At 40.1% G+C, this 23,101-nt stretch overlaps 1 protein-coding gene across 1 annotated transcript in view; it reads right to left on the bottom strand.

Moving 5' to 3' along the window:
• The window catches only part of Gtf2b (general transcription factor IIB), a 33,782-nt gene that overhangs the window by 5,943 nt on the left and 4,738 nt on the right, over positions 1–23,101 (bottom strand). The window contains exon 3 of the mRNA XM_004639277.3: positions 464–597. Coding sequence (XP_004639334.1) covers positions 464–597 — 134 coding nt within the window. The remainder of the gene's footprint in view (positions 1–463; positions 598–23,101) is intronic.

Below are 23,101 nucleotides of genomic sequence, written 5' to 3'. Positions count from 1 at the left end.
GAAGTTATGCCACTCTCTTATATATTAATAAAAGTTGCCACTAACAGCAGATACTATTCACTGCATAGTACATTTATGTTGCAAATACCTTACATATAATATCATGAAACTCAGCGTTTCTATGAAATGTATGGTGTAGAGTGGAAAAGGCCATTCTTTTTTTCCCCCTCTGTATTTAGGACACGGCCTACAGGGTCTCACTACACAGATCTGACTTGTAGTGACTCTCCTATTTTCAGGCACCCAAGTGCTGGGATTACAGGTGCACGCCACCAGGCCCAATCTCAGCTGCCATCTCAGTGCACCCGGGGGTGGGGCCAGCACAGCATGCCGGGGATCAGGCTGGCCCTACAAAAGTCATTCTTACTGCAAGTCTTATTCCCAGACTGAGACTCCCCACAGGGATCCCACACTCTCAGGTTTGAGATCACGACACGGGCCAGCTGCAGAACGGATGCATTACCTTGCCAATCATAGTAGACAAGTCTCCATTACTCAGAAGAGGATTCTGAGCATCTCCAACCCGAGATGGGTCTTTCGTTGCTTTGTCATTGCTGAAAGTTCTCCATTCAGATCCCACATCAATAACTCGGTCACCTAAGAAACACAAGCACACACCTGAATTGTCTAGTCATGATCAGAGTTACTTAATAAAACTACGACCCAAATCAGCCCTTTTAATTTAGGAAAGCTGAATAGAGACACCCAGACTCTAGCTTAAATCCTATGCCCCAGGCACTGTCCTGAAGCATTCCTGTACCTACTGAATACTCTTTAAACATTTTCATTCTTCATACTCTAATTCTTAGAAGAAATGCATTTATAAAAATAGAACGAAGCTATTCATACAAAAATAAAGCAATACAATAATGATTTAGAATCAAATTTTGTACAGGACCAGCCAAATAGCTCAGCGGATTAAAGTGCGGGCAAGCAGGCACAGAAGCCTGGGGGTTAGCTCCCCAGGCCTGCTGTGCTGGCCCTGTCCCAGGGGCACCCTGAGACAGTGTCTGAGACTGGGCTTGGCACATGCCTGTAATCCCAGCTCTTGGGCAGCTATAAACAGGAGAATCACAAGTCTGATCTAGTAGTGAGACCCTGAACACCCTGTAGACCCTTCCCTATAAAAAAAAAAAAAAAAAAAAAAAAAAATTATACAAAACTTGTGACATTCAGGGAAAAAACCAAATACTGTTTAGAATGATACTGACATGACCAATTTTTCAGGGGGAATGCTTGCAGAAAATATGCCTAGGTTTATGTTTCAAAGTAACTGTATGGGGCTGGCCAAATAGCTCAGTGGATTAAAGCACCTGCAAGCAGGTGCAGGTGCCAGGGGGTTCCCTAGGTCTGTAGTGCCAGCCCCACCCCCAAGGCATGCTGAGATAGCAAGTGACACTGGGCATGGTGGCACTAGCTCTTGGGAGGCAGTAAACAGGTGGATCACTACGACTGATCTAGTAGTGAGACCCTGAACACCCCGTAGACCCTTCCCTAAAATAGCAAAAAAAAAAAAAAAGCAAATCAAAGTAACTGTCCAGATTTTTTTCCCAGTACCAGGGATTAAACTCAGGACCTTGCGTTTGCCAAGCAAGCTCTTATTCTACTGAGCTATCTCCCCGGCCCTGATAAGAAGTGTTTTGGCAAAATAATGGACAGAGAATAAACATTATACCTACAATCTGGGAGAAGCCAGACAGACACTTTTCTATTTAGACAAAGCAGCAGCAGCTTCATATGCCATGCTACAATACCAGACGTGAGGAAACCTGATTGATTACTACTTGGGGAAACAGCTGAATGTCTGGTAATATCTTCCGAGTAGACAAGAGGCAACACTGAACGTGCGCTGTCCCTGTGCCCTTTGTACTTGTTCTCATTTAACCCCACAGCCACATACCGCCAGGCACCACTTTCAGGGTGATTTCATAAATGAGATGGACTGGCCTAAGATAACACAACTTGAACTGAACGGCAAGGCTGGCTCCAGTCTGTTCTGCACTGCATTTGTAAAATGCCTGGCTCTTTGAATGAATGGTGAGAGTGGCGAAAGCAGAAACCACACTATTTCCATCTTTGCATGCATACAAGCACAAAGCAGACAGGAATGACAGAGATCATGTACTGCAGCGATGAAGTCAAGGTACTGACAATTTAACGATTAAGGGCATGATCTGTCACATGCGACTTAGCCTTGGACAAATTACTTCATTTTTATACCTTTACTTCCTCAGTTTTGAACCTCTCCAATAACTTTGTATTTGAAAGGCTGCTTAAGATTAAATAAACTGGGGCTGGGGACTTAGCTCAGTGGTATAAGTGCCTGCCTGGCAAGCACAAGGTCTCTAGTTCGACCCCTGGTACTGCATGCCACGGTGGTGCAAGCCTGTAATCCCAGCACTGGGGAGGCTAAGACAGGAGGATCACTATGAGTCCAAGCTGTGTAGTGAGACTCTGTACCAAATCAATATTTTTTAAAAACCTGAGGGGAAAAAAAAGACTAAATAAGCTAGTACATATATATATAATGTATGTAAAATGCTTAAGGAGCAGCTTGAAGTAAGGGTTCAATATGAGCTATTTACTAGTTTGAAAATAAAGCTGGCAGATATTTTGAATATTTTTCCTTCTTTTTTTTCCATAATTTTATTGAGAAACAAATAGCAATGAGACAGTTTCAAACCAAATTGGTAGGACAGTTTCAATAATTAACACAATGAATACATTCTTCCTAGCGGTTAATTGCTGTACAAGATGTGGACTTGATATCCTATTTACAAACACTATTAGAACAAATCCCCCTATTCATTAAGAGAATGTAACTATATATCTATCCTAACCAATTTGAATACACTGATACAAAATGGACATTCATCTTTATCTCCTTTTTTTGTTTAGTTCCGTTATTTAAATAATATAGCTGTGTTAACTCAGCAAAATAGATTCTAAGAGTCCAGTAGTCCATAATAGCATTGGGTCTTCCGCTTCACTGGCAATGTCAGAAATTGTTGACCTGAGTCCCCTTTTTTCCTTCTTTGTGGAGGTGATAAGGGAAGACCTAAAACTTGAATCAACATAATAGGTTTAAAAGTATCTAAGTGCTCTTTTGCAGGTATTTATTGGTAGGACACCAAAATAGAACACAGAAGATAGGGGGATCTCATGAAAATCATGTAGACTCTTTTAAATTACTTTATGTAGTGCATGAATTAGCATTCTCATAAACAATATAGTGATCAGAATCTAATCACTCAGATAGGTTTAAAGAAGTAAACGCACAGCACAATCACTCATTTCTGAAGGTTTTGGAACAATCTCATTTCCGTCGAGACTGCCACACCACCCAGGAGTGCCCAGATGATGCCCTGAACAGTCGCTGTCCACACTGCAACAGGCCAGGACTCAAGAGTGTGCTTGTCTACCATCAGTGCGCAGGGACAACAGCCAGGGAAGGCAGAAGCAGGGAGGGTGCTCCCCACACAGCACAGCAGGCAGGTAGCCCAAAGTCAGTAGAAAATGGTTAAGTAGATGTGACTGTCACAGATTTCTGTTTCTCATAAATAACAGACACTACTACACTGGGGAAGCAATTCTAATTATATAAATTAGATTTTAAAACCTTACCTAAAAGCATCATAAATCTACCACTGCACACTGAAGCCTTACTACACAGTCTTCAGCAACAAGCCCATGTCTCAAAGAGGCCCCATGAGCGAGGCACGTGCTAGTTAAAATGGTATCACAGTAGTCCTATGTATTTATGTTTGCACAGGGAGAGAAGCTAATCTTTCCCATTTGGAAAAATAAAAACACAAACACATACCAGACAAAAATTACTGGGGCCTTCAAACCTAGAGTTACTAATTTCAGAACATTAAATGTCATTGACTTGCTGTCTTTTCAAGGAACACAAGTGAATGAGTTTAGCGAATAAAGAGAAAGGTAAGAATATCCACATCTTCTGAGTCTCCATAGAAGTTTAAAGATAAACTTTATCTTTAAGCAAAGATGTGTCATTTAATATTTTTTATTTTTGGCCTCTATTTTACAGCTTGCTTTATACTACCTTTAAAAAAGACCAAACAAGATTTAAAAATAATAAGGTAGTCTAGTAGAGTATAAATAGAAACCCAGCACTGGGTAGTGATGTAATTTTTCCACATACATGGGAATGATCTAAATGACTCATTCAAGAATCTGTGCTTTGTGCTAAGAACCATTCCCCTTTTTATATTTAACTGCTCAGAACAGCAGTTATAAAGAACAAAATTTCCAAAATAACTCAAATAGTACACCATGGAACTGCAACAAGCCCAGCAGATTATGTGCATGAGTAATGGGAAATAGAGAAGGCTTATTCAGAAAAAAATTTGAATATATAAAGGATTTTCATTTAAAGAAATCTAAATGAGATATCTTAAAAAGCTGCTGTGGAAGAAAACTGCAAAACAGAACCTTTTCAGGAAAAAATGATACAAGACAGCCATCATGTTTGGATATAATCAACCTCTGACAAGCAGGCCTGTTTATAATCAACCTTTGATAGGAAAATCCTCACACACACACACACACACACACACACACACACTCCTTCACATAGCCTTAAATGTTCTACAGTCAAACATGCTAATTTTTACTGGTTTTCCTTTATACTAAAAGCACAGTTTTGTATAATACCAGCTAGAAAGTCTATGCAATAGGATTTATAACAGTTCAAATAATAGAACCATAAACATCATTCCTCCCTCTATCTACAGTACGTGGTTTCTAACATTTTTAATCTATTCCACTTTTAAGTATTTACATATGAGAATCTCATGCAAGAATGTTCGAAGCGGGCTGGAGAGATGGCTCAGTGGTTTAAAGCACCTACTTAGAACAAGCTTAGCAAAGCATCAGGGACCGCCATTCAATCCCCCAGCACCACATGCCAGCCAGCCCCGCCCCCTGGTGGGCTGAGCTGGCCACACACACCACACACTCACTGTCTCTCTCTCTTTCTCTCTCTCTCTCTCTCTCTCTCTCTCTCTCTCTCTCTCTCTCTCTCTCATAAATAAATAAATTAAAAAAAAAAAAAGAATGTTCGAAGCTGCAAGATTCACAGTAACTTAAAATCAACCCCAATGTTCATCAACAGGGATATATGCTGAAGAAACTTCTCCTAGCAAATCTACGGATATATGCAATAACATAAACGCATTTTTGTTGTTGTTTTGTGGTACCGGGAATCAACTTGCGCTTGCCAGGCAGGTGCTTATGCCACTGAGCTATCTCCCTCGCCCTCATAAACACATTTTGAAAGCCTGACTTTGTGACCCAAAGACACTATGATTTCATTCAAATGTAGTTCAAATGGGGGAGAGGGTCACTGGGAAGAGGCCAACAGGAACTTCTGAGGAAAGGGATCGGTCTGGTATCCTGATGAAGGGGGAGTCAAACTAGTAATACTGCTGCCAAAATGCCAACTCTAAATCTGGAAACTGTGCATCTCATAGTCTGGAATGACACCTCAGCATAACACTCACTCTCAATTTAATATTTACTCTCAATTTCCAATTAAACTACACCAAGCCTGTATACTACTTTTGAAATAATAAAACCTTTTATTTATTTTTTTTTTTTGCAGAACCAAGATTGAACTCAGGCCCTTGCGCTTGCCAGGGAAGCACTTATTCTACTGAGCCATCTCCCTGGCCCCAAATAAAATATTTTAAGTTAACCTTCTTAGGACAAGGGAATACTCCTTCCTCAAGATCTTCTTTCAGATTTCAAAGTATAATGTAGAATTTTAATTTATGTACTGTCAAAGCCAGCACATTAAAGTATGTAACTTTTAACATCATATGTAGATTTTTTCCCATATTGAAAAGCTCACCAGGCACCAGGCGTGGTGGCACATGTGTGTAACTCTAGCACTGGTGAGGTGGAACTTGAGATCTTCACGGGTTTGAGGCCAGCCTGAACTATGTAGTGAAACCCTATCTCAAAACAAAAACAAGACAAAACAAAACAAAACAAAAAAAAAAAAAAAAGGAAAAAAAGAAAAACAAAAGACAAGAAAGAAAAACTGCATTTGCCAACTAGTAAGTGCTGTTTTATATGCCTTTATTTTGCCCCTCTCAGGAGAGGTGTGGCCTGGCGCACAGTGCCTGCCTAGCATGCTCAAACCTAGGATTCATCCCCAGCACTTCAAAAACAAACAATTGTATTTAGACACTTTCAATACTCAACTGTAAAAAATTTGATTTCTATATTCCAGATTATAAAATCTTTTTTTTTTTTTTTTTCTGTATTTAGGGAAGGGTCTGCAGGGTGTCCAGGATGCTCCTGTTTACAGCCTCCCAAATGCTGGGATTATGGGCACGCGCCACCATGCCCAGTCTCAACCACTGTCTCTGCATGCCCGGGGGCGGGGGTCAAGGCAGGCCTGGGGATTGAACCCCCCAACTTTGTGTTTGCCTAAGCAGGTGCTTTAATCTGCTGAGCTATTTGGCCAGCCTTAGATTATAGAATCTTATCAATGGCAAAACATGCTCCCTTTCCAACGCTTAATTTTTATTTCTTTAGAAAAAGAAATGGTGTGAACTTTCAATATAACATTCTTGGTTCTAGAAACATTTTAATATTATGTATAGAAGTAAAAGGCACAATGAAATAGTCTTTTATTATACTCTAATTCTGAAGTGTTCAGCTCACTAGATGTCTGGTACCTTAGCAGAAAATAGTGTTCCCTACACTATTGGTTTTTTTTTTTTTTTTTTTTTTTTTTGTACTAGGCATCGAACTCACAGCTTTGTGCTTACCAGGCATACACTGTGTCATTGAGCTATATCCCCAGTCCATACATTCTGTCATAATATAAAAGTGACCACAATTATTTAATATTCTTCTAATATTTCTGTTAGGACAAATTGTGATACAAAAGCAAATAATTTCAAATGATTTGTTACCTATCATTCTATTTCTTGTTCATATTGGACATTTACAGATGGACACATGGGCTTTCTGAACCACTGTGACTCAAAGACATGGAATTTCTACTGCCTGAGATATCATGGTAGGGGGAGGGATGTAAGGAGTTATGCACTGATTTAGGTTTCTTTTTATTAATTTATGTATTTGGTACAGGGTCTCACTACACAGCTCGTACTTGCAGTGATCCTCCTGTTTTCAGTCTCCCCAGGGCTGGGATTACAGGAGTGCATCACCACGCTGACCCCGAGGCCCGCTCAGCGCACCTAGGGGCAGGGCCAGAACGGCATGTGGTGCCAGGGATCGAACCCAGTCCCAGAGTCGCCTAAGCAGGAGCTTAGTCTGCTGCTGACTTAGGTATCCGACCAACAGCGACATTACCATTTCCACCACAGTTCAGAGCTAGTCAAGTGGTCGTGCTTATAGGGAGCAGTGCCGGATCAATGTACCACGTACACCACAGGAAAAGAACCCAAACTACTGGTGAAGAGTCATCAGTGTTGTTCCACGTGACAATCAGAAAGCAGAGTTCATGATTCCCAGGCCTGCCATGCTGGCCCCGCACAGGGAGCACTGAGACAGCAATTGAGACTGGGCGCGGTGGTGTGCGCCTGTAATCCCAGTTCTTGGGGAGGCTGTAAACAAGAGAATCACTATGAGTCCGATCTAGTAGTGAGACCCTGAATACCCTGTAGACCCTTCCCTAAAATACACACACACAAAAAAAGGCAAAAAAAAAAACCAAGCAGAATTCAGCACACTATCAATGCATAAACTCACAGAAAAATATTTTATATGATATCCTCTTTATACAAAGAAATATGCCCATATGACTTTAGGTTTTGAAAGTAACCCCATTAGTGGTTGTTTACAAGTATTTTCATTAATAAAATGTTGAAAACATTCAAAGGATACATTCTCTAGTGCTGTAGGATTCTTTTTTTATTTTTATTTATTTTTTTGCGGAACCGGGGATTGAATTTAGGCCCTTGTACTTGCTTATTCTACTGAGCCATCTCCCTGGCCCCTTTATTTTATTTATTTTTATTTATTTTTTTTGTAGGATTCTTAATTTGTAATTCTGAGGTCTTTCGGCAAGGATGTAAAATTCTCATCTATTGTACCTTTAACAAAAACAAGTGGAGCCACTCTTACTGAAAAATCCAAAATGCTCCAAAATCTAAGGTTTTTAGTAAATACTAAATATTCCAAGATTTGAAAAAATCCCCCAACTAGAGCCCTTTGTTCCAACCATTCAGATATAGGATCATGCTTCCTATATAATGGGAATGGATTGGAAGTTTTTTCTGTTTTCAGACTTGGTGTTACAGAATAAATCTGCTAATTGTTTTATTGTGCTGGGAGGGTCTCCTTATGCTGCCTTCTTCTTGATCACAGCGAATATTATGGAAGTTAGGGGTGGTGGCACACACCTGTAATCCCAGCTATGCAGAAGGCTAAAGGATTATGAGTCTGAGGTTAACCTTGGCAACACAGAGCCGTGTTCAAAAATAAACAGAAACAAAAAAATGAAAGAAAGACAGACAGACAGGGAGGGAGGGCAAGGAGACAGGAAAAGGGAAGGGAAAGGAAAAGTAGGTAGGTGGGTAAATAGAGAAACAGATGAATAATAAACTCTTCGTTCACTATCCACATAAATTACTTCGGCTAGGTGTGGTGGTGCACCTGTGATTCCAGCACTCTAGTAGGCTGAGGCAGGATTATCAATGGTCTGAATCCAGCCTGGGCAATTCAGCAATATCTAGTCTCTGCAATAATAGAAAGGGGGAACTACCCGCTCAGGCCCCCCTCCTGTCCCTCTCTTGGACAGGAGCTTTCTTTCTCTCAACAAATATATTCTGCTCATAAAAATAAATAAATAAATAATGGAAAGTACTCGGGATGTACCCCAGATTCAACGCTAGTACCACAAAAAATAAGTTAAGTATACACATAATTTCTAAAACTTTTTTCTAATAATTAAACTATGCTGGGGTGGAATTTCTGTTAAGTATGTAAGATCACTACAGTCTGTACCAGAAGCCAAAGTTAAGCAGTGATGTCCACAAATCTTCCCACCCACTGGCTGGCACTGTCCCTGCAGGCTTTCTGGGTACCAGCACACTGTGTTTAGGTAACAGATGAGCCAAACGATATAAACTCTGAATGTAATTCCACAAGTTTCTTAGAAATGCTACAGGTAGGGTGGCTGTAGTCAAGGGAAAATAACAGCAATCGGAGAATTTTCTCGTGTTAGCCTACACATAACAGTTCTAAGCCAGTGTGACCCACATTCCTTCTACCTTTTAAATATGGCATCTTCATCATGGCTTGCATTTCATAGCATAAGACAACTATAGGTAGCTTCCTTTAGTATGTCTACCCTCAGGCTACTAGGAAGGAGAAAAAGGGAGGACATCTCTTCTAAGAGCACACCCCCATCTTGGCACTAAGCTACATCCCCAGCCTTTCTGTAATCTTTTGAGAAGGGGACTCACAGCACCTCCAACCCTACTCCGAATTTCTATTTAAAACCCCCAGATTGGAACTTAGTCATGGTTATACCTACTTACAAAGGAAGCTGGAAATAGCTGGGCAGCTACATGCTGTTAAATCTCAGGGACTCTCCCACTACAAAGAGGGGAGAATGTATATTAAGAAGCTATCAGCAGTCTTCTCCACATAGAATGATAAAGGGCCAGCGAGATAGCTCAGCAGATTAAGCATTTGCTTAGGCAAAGCACAGGGGCCAGGGTTCGATCGCTGGCACCGCATGCCACACCAGCCCTGCCCCCAGGCGCGCTGAGCCAGCAGTGGAGTCCAGACATTGTGGCGCACATCTATAATCTCAGAACCAGGGAGGCAGAGAACAGGAGGATCACTAAGAGTCCGAGCTGTAGTGAGACCCTGCACAACAAAACAAACAAACAAACATGGACATTCAGAAAATACATGGAATGATGAGGGCACTGGATAAGAAAGACTGTCCAATAAAATTCTGCACTCTGTCTTACACAGAAACAATATGTAAAGAAAAGCTGACACTAACCTCCCTACCATGCCAGCTACAAAACTGTTAATTTATTTTTTAAAAAAATTATTCTAGGGGCTGGGGAGATGGCTCAGTGGAATAAGCACTTCCCCGGCAAGTGCAAGGGCCTGAGTTCAGTCCCTGGTTCCGCCAAAAAATAAAAAAATAAAAAAATAAATAAAAATTTTAAAAAAAATTCTAATTTTATTTATTTATTTGTGTGTGTGTGTGTGTGTGTGTGTGTGTGTGTGTGTGTGGCCAGCTCAGCCCACCAGGGGCCAGGGCTGGCTGGCATGTGGTGCTGGGGGATTGAACCGCGGTCCCTGTGCTTTGCTAAGCTTTTTCTAAGTAGGTGCTTTAGACCACTGAGCCATCTCACCAGCCCAAAACTGTTAATATAGACAAAAACATTTTCTAAGACATTACTATAATCCTGAATGCCTTAATCTAGCAATCATAACAGAAGGGAAAACAACACCTCACAGTCAGAAGCAAAATTAGGGTGTGATTTTCTAGTCTGACTTATTCTTGTCTGAATATTTTTGCTCTTATTTCTTATTCTAATATGTAAAGGAACTGCCCCGAATTTCAATTCTGCTACCTTCCTAGAAACTGATTTTAAACATTTGGCATACCCCTGTAGAGAACCCCTAAAAAGAAGTCTTAGAACAATATCCCTAAATTATTTGTTTTCACAGGATAGATTTACCTAAAAGCCCATTTGGTTTGTTTCTGAGACAGGGTCTCATTACATAGTGCAGGCTGGCCTTAAACTCAGAAATCCTCCTGCCTCAGCCTCCTAAGTGCTAGGATCGTAAGTGTGCTACCACACCCAGCAAAAAACAACCAACCAACCACATTTAGTTCAAAACTACATTTTTTTTTTTTTTTCAAAATGTGCCAAGTCTATAGGGCCAGCCAGATAGCTGAGTGGACTAAAGCGCCTGACTGGGATTCGGTATATAGCGTGCCATGCTGGCCCCGCCCCTGCCGTGCACTGAGACTGCCAACGAGCCTGGGCATGGTGGCACGTGCCTGTAATCCCAGCGCTTGGGAGACTGAAAACAAGAGAATCCCTATGAGTCCGATCTATGTAGTGAGACCGTACAGATCCTGTAAGTCTAAAGTTCAAGAATCATAAGGTAGGGTCAGGGAGATAGCTCAGCGGCATAGGTGCCTGCCTAGCAAGCCCAAGGTCCTGAGTTAAGATCCCTGGCACCACACGCTGTGCCAGCCCCAGAACTGGATGTGGTGGCACACACCTGTAATCCCAGTACTAGGAAGACTGAGGCAGGAGGATCACTATGAGCTCAAACTTGTAGTGAGACCCTGTAGCCAAAAAAAAAATTAAAATGTATTTAAAAATCACAATGTATTATTATGCAAGATGGATAAACTCAAGAGATCAAATATTTTTAGTTAAAAGGAGGAGGAGGAAGAAGAGGAAGAGGAAGAGAAGGAGGAGGAGGAGCAGCTTTGGCAAAGTTAAGTCAACATCCTCTACTGTTAAGTCTAACACTCAAATTGAACGGTATCTTTGGTTTCCACAGTCAATCTTTCAACCGTTCCTTCTCATTACATTCCAAATAATCCTAGTATCATAAGTTCAGGGTTAATATGTTTTTAGCAAAAACTGTTTTAAAGACAGTTTTGGACAGAACTTTGATCAACAGATACTTAACATTTAGGCCCATGAAAAGAACAAACAGAAAAGTGCACAAGTTGACAGTACACACTGTGCGCTCACCCCTGAGACTCAGGGCCTCTTGGACACAGGCAGGTCTGCGGTGGCCTCTAGCTGGGCAGGGCAGGTGCTGGTGGATCGCCTACCCTTTGCCGCAGGAAGCTCAGTCATTCCCATACTGACACCTTCCAGGCCTCTATCCTATGGCACAGGCTTGTGCTCTCTACGTGAGACGACTTTCTATCACAAACCCTTGTGAATTTTTGCTTTACTCTGAACTCCACAGTGACTTCCGCAGAGAGCCGTCACCTCCACTTGTTCTCACCGTCCGTGAAGACACGTACTACACCTGTTAGCATGCGGGCTTGCGTGTCATCTTTCCATCCCTCACATGGTCAACACAGTGCTTGTCATAGACAGGAAACAGAAACAACAACAGGCCAGACAAGAGTAGCACATTAAGCAAGCTGGGTATGGTGCTACATTCCTCTAATCCCTGCACTCCACAGGCAGAGGCAGAGGCAGAAGGACTGCAGTAAATTTGAGGCCAGCCTCGACTACACAGTGAGTTTAAGGCCAGTCTGAACTACACAACAAGATCCTGCCTAAAAAAAAAAAAAAAAAAAAAAGCAAACACACAAAATCTAGTAAAACTAACACTGTCCTGATGCATAAAAGTAAACTGCACTAAACCTAAAAGCTCTAAATAATTAAGAAAGTTGCATCTGAATAATTATAATAGATCCAAAGCAAGAATTTATGAATACAAACAAGCTTTTCTTGCTACTGCTTTAAAAAGTAACTTAGCCATGGTACACTAAACCCACCATGGTTTTAGGAAACACTGTTAATGCTTTAGGAAACACTGTTAATGCTAACTTAAAAATAGCAACCCAGGAACCTGCAAAGCACTACAATCACAACTTTAAATATGATAGACCAGAACACTCAAATGCATACTGAAACAGATTCGAACAGCATCTCAGGCTCAGCAATGACTTTTTTGGGGCAGAACAGGAAGGTAACCAAGGACTTTTGTAGTGATTTACATAAATTTATTTTTATTTTGAGACAAGGGCTTGCCAAGTTGCCCAGGCTAGTCTCGAACTGCTGACCCTCTTGTCTCAGTCTGCCACAGCGTTCAGATTATAGGAATGTGTCACCATGCCCTAGCCTTTACCTTCTTTTTAAACAAGTTTAAGAAAATAGGGACACTCATGTTCTGAAAATATGTATCAGTGGAATTTCATACTAAAATGATATACATGTTTTACTTATTATTTTATTTGAGCCTTAATTCTGAGATATATGGAACCTGCCTTTTTGGTCAAGAGAGGAGAAAATTCTTTTACAGATGAATCAAGTTAAGTTTCAAGAAATTATGTTACTTGGGGGGCCGGGGAGATGGCTCAGTGGAATAAGCGCTTCCCTGGCAAGTGCAAGGACCTGAGTTCAATCCCCGGTTCCACAAAAAAAAAAAAAAAGAAAAAAGAAATTATGTTAACTGACTATAGGAACACAGCTCATTAACTTGTAGTGCCTAGAGCAGTGGAGGCGAACCTGGGGCTCCTGTGTCACCGTGAGCTGTCAGTATCACTGAATGCTCTAGAAGGCCCACGATCACTGGCCTCCCGTCAGGAGTCACTGTCTCCCAGTTATGCTAGGAGTAAGGGGACACATAAGACAGACGACCTACAGGAGCTGGCTGCAATCTGGATGTAGACAGAAAATACAAAGGTAAGAAAACTCGAGAGACATACAGATGGTCTCAAAGAATGTGGTAAATTATAAATTTAACAGATTTGAGTTCCTTAATATGTTATCAATGTATGAACTGCACCACAATTCTGTAGTCCTTTTAAATACATTCCGAGTTGACTCAATGCACATTCATAAACTCATCTTTCAAATTCATAGGCATAAATACTAAGAATGAATTTAGGAAAAAGAGGTCAAATTGGCATATTTCTCATTTTCAAATGAACCCGCTGTCCAGCATTTTTTTAATATTTCTTTTAAGAACAAAGAAATAATTTTAAGTTAAATGGTATGCAAAAAGTGGCATTAACTAGAATGATACTACTAGTTTTAAGTAACTCTTTAACGTAAAATCCTAATTAATAAAATTCATGACAATCCAAAATTATTTTTTTTCTTCACAGTACTCAGAATCAAACATAGCACCCTGCACACACACTACCACTGAGCAACACCCTAACCTCAATTTCATGTTTTGACAGATTTGTACAAGATCAAATTTATGAAATGATCTAAATATGATTATGCTGCCACCTACTGTCTAAATGTAAAATGACAAAATCACTATTATAAGATATGCTAGAAGAAAAAATCCACAGGACAATGCTATTAGAATAAATAATTTTGCCAAGTGTGATGGCACAGGCCTGTAATCCCAGCACGCAGGGGCCGAGGCAATATGATCACTGTGAACTCAAGGTCAGGCTGAACTACACAGCAAGATCCTGTCTCAAAAAAACAGAACAAGAATTTTGTCATAGGAATAACAAAACTCTCTTTAAAAAATGATCCTATATAGTCCAGTAGTCCATAATAGTAGTGGGTTATCTGTAGGACTGGCAATGTCAGGAGTTGTTGACTTGAGCCTTTTACTGCTCAGCATATTAATATGGTTTTACTTTTTATACCTTGTTTTTATACTTTTCTGCTAAGATAGATATACAGCTACTTTCTCTTAATTCAATGAGAAGAAAGATTTGTACTAATAGTGTTTGGACAGGATATCATGTCTGCATCTTGCACTATGAATAACTACTATGAAGACTAACAACATGCAATGTATTAATTATTGTAACTATCCTATTAACCTGTTTTGAAACTGTCTCATTGCTATTTCTCAATAAAATAAATAAAAAATAAAAACTGATCCTGTTTAAAATCACTATGAGTATGTATTAGAAAAATGTGATACCTAAAGCCAAAGTCTGTGGGGCAGAGAGACACACGTTCTAGTCCCAGAACAGGCCGAGGCAGGAAGATCACCATGTGACTCAGTCTGGGTACCTTGCACTACTGGTGGTACACATGGATCTAATTAACTTCATCAGTCTTTATACTAATTAAATAAAATCAGAGTCACCCAGCAGGGAGATGTATAACTTATGGCCCCACTTAGAAGGGGTTAAAGACTGCTTGAACTACATAGTGAGACTCTGCCTCAAAAAACCACAAAAGCCAAGTCAGAATACCTTTGTGTTTAAAATTAAAAAATTTATAAAACAAAAGAGGAAATTAAGACAACGATTACATGTTGAATCATTAGGGGCAACACTCTTGGATCCCCCTTTGTCCCTCTCTCAGACAAAAGCTTTCTTTCCCCCATAAATATTCTGCTCTTAAAAAACAAATGAATAGATAAAAGAGCATTTTATAATTACCTTTTTTTTTTTTTTGCAGAACCGGGGACTGAACTCAGGCCCTTGTGCTTGCCAGGGAAGCACTTATTGTACTGAGCCATTTCCCCGGCTCCCTAAAAGAGCATTTTAAAAGCCACAAAAAAATTGGAACAAGTCACAAAAGAATCAAATATTACACAGCTATTTAAATACCAGGGGGAAAAATAATCAAGCAACACACAGCCGTGAATGCGGGCAAACTGTATTTTCCAACGATAGCTGCAAATGTCTTACTCCCACGTCTACTTCCCATTTGAGGTGGAGCCTGGTTCTCCATCCTCTCCGGTCTGGGTGGTTCCTATGACTGCACCACCAGCTGAATACCAAAGTGATCCTATTCCAGTTCTGAGCACTCCCAAAACACACTTGTGATACTCCTCTTGGAAATCAAGCATGACACAAACTATTGTGGGGTCACAGAGAAGCCCTGGGGGATGTCAGACCCACATGTGAAGACCAAGGAGGACAGAGGCAACAGAAATGCAAGAGAAAAAACTCACTGAAAGTAGAGACTAAGAGGACTTGTGAATTTGCAACTTCTGTTTGTTTTCTTTGAGAGAGGGTCTCACTATGTAGGTCTCAGTCCTGGGTTACAGGTGTGCATACCCAAGCCTGCTTTTGCAACTTCCATGCACAATTTTATTTACAAAGAATGTATCAGGAACCAGGAGACTCAGGAAAAGCGTTCCTGAGACAGCTAGATTTCCTACTTACACCCTTCCTTCTTCACATCCTCAAACACTATAAAGACTCCCATCTCTCACCCTGCCGGCGCAGTTCTTCTCTGGAAATGCGCATCTCCAGGGTGGTCTGATCTGAATGAACTCTCACGTTTTCTTACTGTGATCTTGGTAAATTCTTTTACCACCTACTTCTCCATACCATGGTACATAGCAGTGGATCCTCCAGATGCAGCCAATGCCAACTGCCCAGACGCGTCCTTCCCAAATTACTAGGCTATAAAAACGAGCAAAATAGAATAGTTTAAGCCTGTGAGTTTTGAGATGGTTTGTTACGTAACTGTAGCTAAAATAAAAACTGGTTCCCAAAGTATGGTGTTGCTTTAAGAAAAATAAAAGTATATGCCTCTGGCTTTGACATTGGGTGGGGAGCTCCAAAATTGAGTAAAACTCAGACATGGTGGTGCACACCAGCAATCCCAGCACTCAGGAGGCTGAGGCCAGAAGCCTGCCATGAGTCTGAGGCCAGCTTGGACTACTGATCGAGACTCTGGCTCAGAAAAAAGACTGACAGTTACACCAACTCTAGGTTGGAGTTTGACACCAAGGGGATTTGGTGATAATGAGCTGTCTCAATTTTCAAGCACAAATTAATGAAGTACAGCATTACTCAAAAACAATTCCAAAAGCTTCAGTTCTGAAGTTCTCTGGTGATTTCACTGAAGGGTATTCAAAATGCTTGCTTAATGACAATGGCTTCTTCAGTAAATATAATCAAAGTCGCACACCATGTAAAATTTTATGGCAAGGACAATAAAACCACGAACACCAAGATCAGCTACAGGAATACACAGGACGATACCTGCATCTAAATCCTTAGGAACATCAACTTCTCAAATATGAAAAAAGACACAAGTGTTCCATCCTTAGTGGGCAGCACATGTGCGCAGCTTGATCTCCTTCCTGTCTCCTTAGCATAACAGGCATATTGCTGAACTGAGTTACCAACGAAGAGCTCATACTTTTAAACCAGTGAGAAAAGGCAAATTCAGTCACACACAGACTACTACCTGAATTTATTATGGATATGTGACAATAATACATCATGTGTAGTCACATGGAGTGTCATTTAATTATATTGTCAATTTAATGTGCTTAATGACAGTCTCATTTAAACAGAATTTTGCAGCTGGGTGGGGTGGTCATACCTATTACCCCAGCACTCCACGGGGCTGTGGTCAAAGAAGCCTGTTTGAGGCTAGCCTCAGCAAGACCTTGTATCAAAATAAAAAACAAGGGCTAAGGATATAGCTCAGGGTCAAGGCCCTCGGCTCAATTATTACTACTGTGGGGAAGGAGGTTTTAGTACAGTTCTACCTATCCTTGTTTGGTCATAGAGTGGATTCTTTACTGTAAGACACTATGACATGTAATCTCACATAGCTCCCTGCCTATTTTAAATTATGTAATATTTAGCTCAGAAGAATAAATTTTACAACTGGTACAATTATTATTATTATTTTAAAATATTTTATTTATTTATTTATTTTGTGTGTGTGTGGCCAGCTCAGCCCACCAGGGGGCGGGGCTGGCTGGCATGTGGTGCTGGGGGATTGAACTGTGGTCCCTGTGCTTTGCTTAAGCTTAGCTTGTTCTAAGTCGGTGCTTTAGACCACTGAGCCATCTCACCAGCCCCAACTGGTACAATTATAAAAATGAAATCTAATGGAATTGTTTTAAAAATTCAGACCTTAAAATTTAACATTCTAGTTTTAGCTGGAAATGGTATTGTTCTGATTCTGTTCTATATTCTACACTAATAAGAAACAATAAAACTCAACAAAATATAATTCCCATTGGCTTGAGAGGTGTATGTGTGTGATATTGGGAATTGAAACCAGGTTCTCATACATGCTGGGCAAGTACTCCTCCACTGAGCTACACTCTCAGTACTTTTTATTTTAAGCCTGGGTTACCAGACACAGTGGCACACGTTTATAATCCCAGCACTCTGGGAAGCTGGAGTAGGATTGCAAGTTCTATCCCAGCCTGGTTAACTTAAATGAGACTCTCAAAATAAAATATAAAAAAGTCTAAGGATGTAGTTCAGTATGAAGGTCTCAGGATTAACTTCTAGTACCACAAACAAGTAGAACTAAGAGATATGACAAACAAAACAAGTAGAACTAAGAGATAGGGTCTCATTGAATTACCTAATCTGGCCTCAAACTTGCAACCCTCTTGCCTCAGTCTCCCAAGTAGGTGGACTACAGCTCTGTGCTACCATGACCCACCCTTTGAGTTTGATAAGTCAGAAAAATGCAAGAAAAACATAAGGGATACGAAGAACAAGAAAGCATATGAACCTTTTGGATTATATCTTCTCTAACTTAGCTAATTCAACCACCTTGCTGGCTAAAGCAGAAGGCTGACAAATGACTGGAAAGAGGACTGGGGAGATAGCTCAATGGCATAAATGCCTATCTGGCAAGCTCAATGTCCTGAGTTTGATCCTTGGTACAAAAAAAAGGAAAAGAAAAAAAATATATAAACTGTAATGATAAGACTTTTGTACTATTTCTTTTTAAATAGGGTATAAAGGTTGAATCAAGAAGCTAAAATTGGGCCAACCAAATAGCTCAGGAGACAAAAGTGCCTGCTTAGGCAGATGCAGGGGGGCAGGAGCCAGGAGTTCCATCCCTGGGAGTTCTGGCCCCACCCCAGGGGCATACTGAGATGTGCCGGGCATGCAGGCGCGGGTGTGTGTGGTGGCCTGTGCCTGTAATCCCCACACTTGGGAGGCTATAAACAGGAGGATCACTGCAAGCCCAATTTACTCAGTGAGACCCTGTAGACCCTGCCGTAAAAATTTAAAAAAAAAACCAAAACACTAAAATTACCTTCAACTTTATGTCTGTTTTACTCATAGTTAGCAGTTCTATCTTAATACTCAGGAAAAATTAAAGTGCATTAATTTATCTACAAATTAAATATTCTTGGGGCTGGGGAGTTAGCTCAGTAGAATAAGCCCTTGACAAGCAAGTACAAGGGCCTGAGTTCAATCCCAGGTTTCAGGGCCGGGGAGATGGCTCAGTGGAATAAGCGCTTCCCTGGCAAGTGCAAGGGCCTAAATTTAATCTCTAGTTCCGCAAAAAAAAAAAAAAAAAAAACGAAAAAAAAAAAAAAAAAAAATCAATCCCCAGTTCCACCAAAAAACAAACAAACAAAAAAACCCCTATTCTCTATAAAGAGCCATATATAGTAGTTAAAGCAGTAAAGACTTTAGGCTTATAGGTGAAAAGGAAAAACTGAATAAATTATGTAAAAGGAAAAAAGTTCACTAATTTTTTTTTTCTGTATTTTAGGGAAGGGTCTACAGGGTGTCCAGGGTCTCACTAATAGATCAGACTTCTAGTGATGCTCGTGTGTTCAGCCTCCCAAGTGCTGGGATTACAGGCATGCGTCACCACACCCAGTCTCAACTGCCCTCTCAGTGCACCCCAGGGGTGAGGCTGGGAAGCAGGCCCAGGGATTGAAGCTCCAGCCCCTCCGCCTGCTTGCAGGCGCTTTAATCCACTGACTGATTTCTTATTGATGAAATTAAAAATACAGGACAGGCGTGGTGGCATATACACCTAGAATTCCAACACTCAGGAGACTGAGGATTGCCATGAGTTCAAGATCAGCCTAGTCTACATAGTGAGTTTCAAAGCCAGCTTGAACTACATAGCAAGACATTCTCAAAAACCCAAAAAACAGCAGAAATTAAAAATATGAAGCTGAGCATGGTAGTACACGTTTATAATGCCAGCACCTGGAAGCTGAAGCATGACAACTGCCATGATTTTGAGGCCAGCCTGGTCCATATAGCAAGAAGCCGTCTCAACAATCCCCTCCAAAAGAAATTACAAGTGCAAATGTAATACATGTTTATTAATGCAAACAATACTACTGTGTTCTTTGAACAAAAGAATAGTACTGGTGACACTGTAATGTATCACTTACCTAGATTCAAATTTATGAATCTAGTTATTTATTTATTTATCAAAATCAATACAAATGTTCACCTGTCAGGTACAGCCAAGTAGTGATACCAACCATATGATGTTAGGTGAGCATATTTATTTCTTGGAAGGTATTCATTACATTCATCTGATACAGTATTTTTCTTTTAACATGTTGCTACATTGCTGATTCAACACCTTCAAGGTGAGATGAAAGTTTCTTAAATGCACAGGTAGTAAATATATTTTGAAACATGAAAATTTCCTTTGCACTTGTATCAGGTCTGACAAACACCCTTGAAAATGCAGCTCAAGCTCACACATGCATCAGCTGCCATTGTGTGATAATGAAGACCTTGTTTTAACTTGATAGCTCTGGAAGCACACAGAATACACAAAAATTTCACGTGATTCAAATGCTAATAGCTGCTATCAAATTGACTATATATTTCACTGATAAGCAGTTTTTCCTTGCAATTCTAAGTAAAATGTATCAATTCAATATTAATTAATAAATGTAGTAAATCTGCAGGAAAAAATAATTTCCAGAATGAATCAGAAAGATCTAAGCTGTGGACCTACGCTGAAACAAATAGCCACAAACCTACTACTGCTAAGCCATGAAAATTTCAGGTTCTATTTCTAATATAAAACTCACAGAACTGATAACTAAGTCCATATTAGTGAATAAATTTCATTATTGACACTACTGTTTCAACAGCACAAAAGAAATTAAAATCTATAAAATATGTGATGAATGTAATGAATACCCACTGTCTTTAATTTAGGGAGTTTGTATTTTTATAATCTTTGTAAATTTGTCTAAGTCTTTTGCCTCACAAATATTTTTACTACCATTAACTACAACACATCTTAGTAGATTCCACTTCAGGTAGTATTTTCATAAATTCTTTGAACATATATATATATATATATTTTTTTTCCTTTGAACATATTTTCTCCTGTAATTGTTTAATATAGACAACTCAGAGTAGCTAATGCTGTCAATTCAAACTCAGTGTTTACTTAAATAAGCAGTATCAGTAACATCTATAGTCACCTTGAACAAAGGAAATATACTTAATTTGTCTTGATTTTTAATAAACTACTTACTGACAATGCTCTGAACGTCAACACTTCAAGCAACTGTTCTCACTGAGAAGCTAACAGTCTTAAGTTTATTTTCTCTGGGCATATTTCGTCAGTTATCACAATCAAACCCAAATTAACTTATCATTAGTAAAAAAAATTTTTTTTTTGTTTGGCCTACAAATAAATTATTGAGTCTGGCCTACAAATAAATTATTGAGTCTTACTTGCAGCCTTTTATTCTTGTGAAGAAATTCTGCTGTAATTAAAAATTCCACTTTACATTTTTTTTCCCTGACCATTGCTTTATTTAGGAATATTTAGCATGGTAATGTCTGTTAACTGCAGTCTTTTAGGACAGCTGTAGAGCTACAGTGTTATTTCATCATAAACACAATACAGTGCTACTTACTTCAATAATAAAATAATTCACTGTTCCTTAAACATACAACATTTAAAACCGACTGTTCCTACAGCAGGGCATGGTGGTGCATGCCTGTAATCCCAGCTGAGTGAGTTCAAGCATCTGCGTGTGTGAGGCCAGCCCAAACTACATAGCAAGATCCTGTCTCAAAAAACCAAATCCCAACACAACAAAAAAGCACATAAAAGCGACTTCTCTTGTTTTGACATGACGGTATGCACGATAATAAAAAGAAATAACATGTTCCAGTTTGGCAACAAGTGTGGCATTCAAAATACTATAGAATTATAACCCCTCACTACCGTTTGGAGTGTGCTGAGTACCTGAAGTGATGAGAACAACACACGTCCAGTTTCTGCAACAATTACTAAGCTGTTGAGATGCAAATGTGTTCATTAAAACTATGCCTACTAACATCTGGGCATGATATTATTTTCTTGTGTTCCAAAGTAGTTTCCTTTTGCTTTCTGAGATGGGGTCTTGCTATGTAGTTCAGGCTGAGCTTGAACTAAGTGGTCTAAGTTGGCCTCGAAACTGTGGTAATCTTGCCTCAACCTCCCCCGTGTTAGGATTTGGGCATGTCACTACAGCCTGCCCAAAGTACTGTATTCTTCTGATTTGTTCCAATTTGTTCCACATTCCATTTAAAATATGTAAACCATGTGGGTGCCACAATCCTCTAATACCAACATGCAGAAGGCTGAGGGAGGAGGGCTGCTCCAAGTTCAAGGCCAGCCCGGACTACAGAGAACCCCTGTCTCAAAACCAAAAGTAAAAGCCATTTTTAGCACAGAGGCCATGAAAAAATAGATACTGGCTCATAGTTTGCTAATCCCCAACTGAAATCATTTCATTATGATTGTACTGAAAGGCAATGCAGTACAGAAATTTGACTCAGACCACTCAGCCAGAGGGCAGACTAGCTGACCTTCCATTACCCTGTCTGCACAATGAGGATGCTCGTACTCACCTCACAAGTTGCTGTAAGGATAAACTGAGTAAGTATGTAAGTCATTTATTTAGAAAAGTGGCTAGCATATGGTAATGTATTAGCTGTTAACATTATTTACTAAGTAGAATAAGACTGCAAACACGTCTCAATTCCTACTGGCAAGTCTGCATGCTTTAAAACTCCTACTACGGGCTGGAGGCAAGCTGCCTTCTGAGATGAATACGGATATTCTTTGAGTAGGACCATTACACAGTGTATCACTCTCAGTGAGTCAGTGATACTGCCCAAATCCTATTGGCATTTCAGTCCCCCACGATCCAAACTGTGCAGGGTTGCTAGTCTATCAGGTAGAAGAGCCTTAGTTCCATCCTCAGCATCACAAAACCAAAACAAAACCCCATACCCACGAATTGCTCCACATCACTTCTTTGTCAGAAGCTGGCTCCAGTCCCACCCTAAAAATGATTTCCAAATGGGTTAGCTCTTGTAGAGTTCTCTGCATATCTCCATTAGTAAGACCCTAGATGGCATTGGTACACACATATACCCTTTATTACTCTGAGATACATCAGTTGACCTACTTTCCAAAGTATACAAAAACCCCCTCAAAAGTGGGATTAACTTATTCATTATTTAATATGCATTAGTGGCATCCCCTTCACAACTTTCTGTTTTAAGATTAAGGACTTGCCTCGGTAGTGTCCCAGATTTTCTGATCAAGAAGGTTATGGGGCCAAAGAGGAAATCGATCGATGACGTGGAGTGTGCCTAAGGAGAGTCACATGAGGAGAAGACACTCTCTCAGGCTTTCACAGAGAGCACATTGGCCAA

This window comes from Octodon degus, unplaced genomic scaffold, assembly GCF_000260255.1.
Source record: "Octodon degus isolate 3935 unplaced genomic scaffold, OctDeg1.0 scaffold00109, whole genome shotgun sequence".
Taxonomy (NCBI): Eukaryota; Metazoa; Chordata; class Mammalia; order Rodentia; family Octodontidae; genus Octodon; species Octodon degus.
Note: the sequence above shows the minus strand (reverse complement) of the source record. Positions and strands in the feature narration are given on the sequence as shown.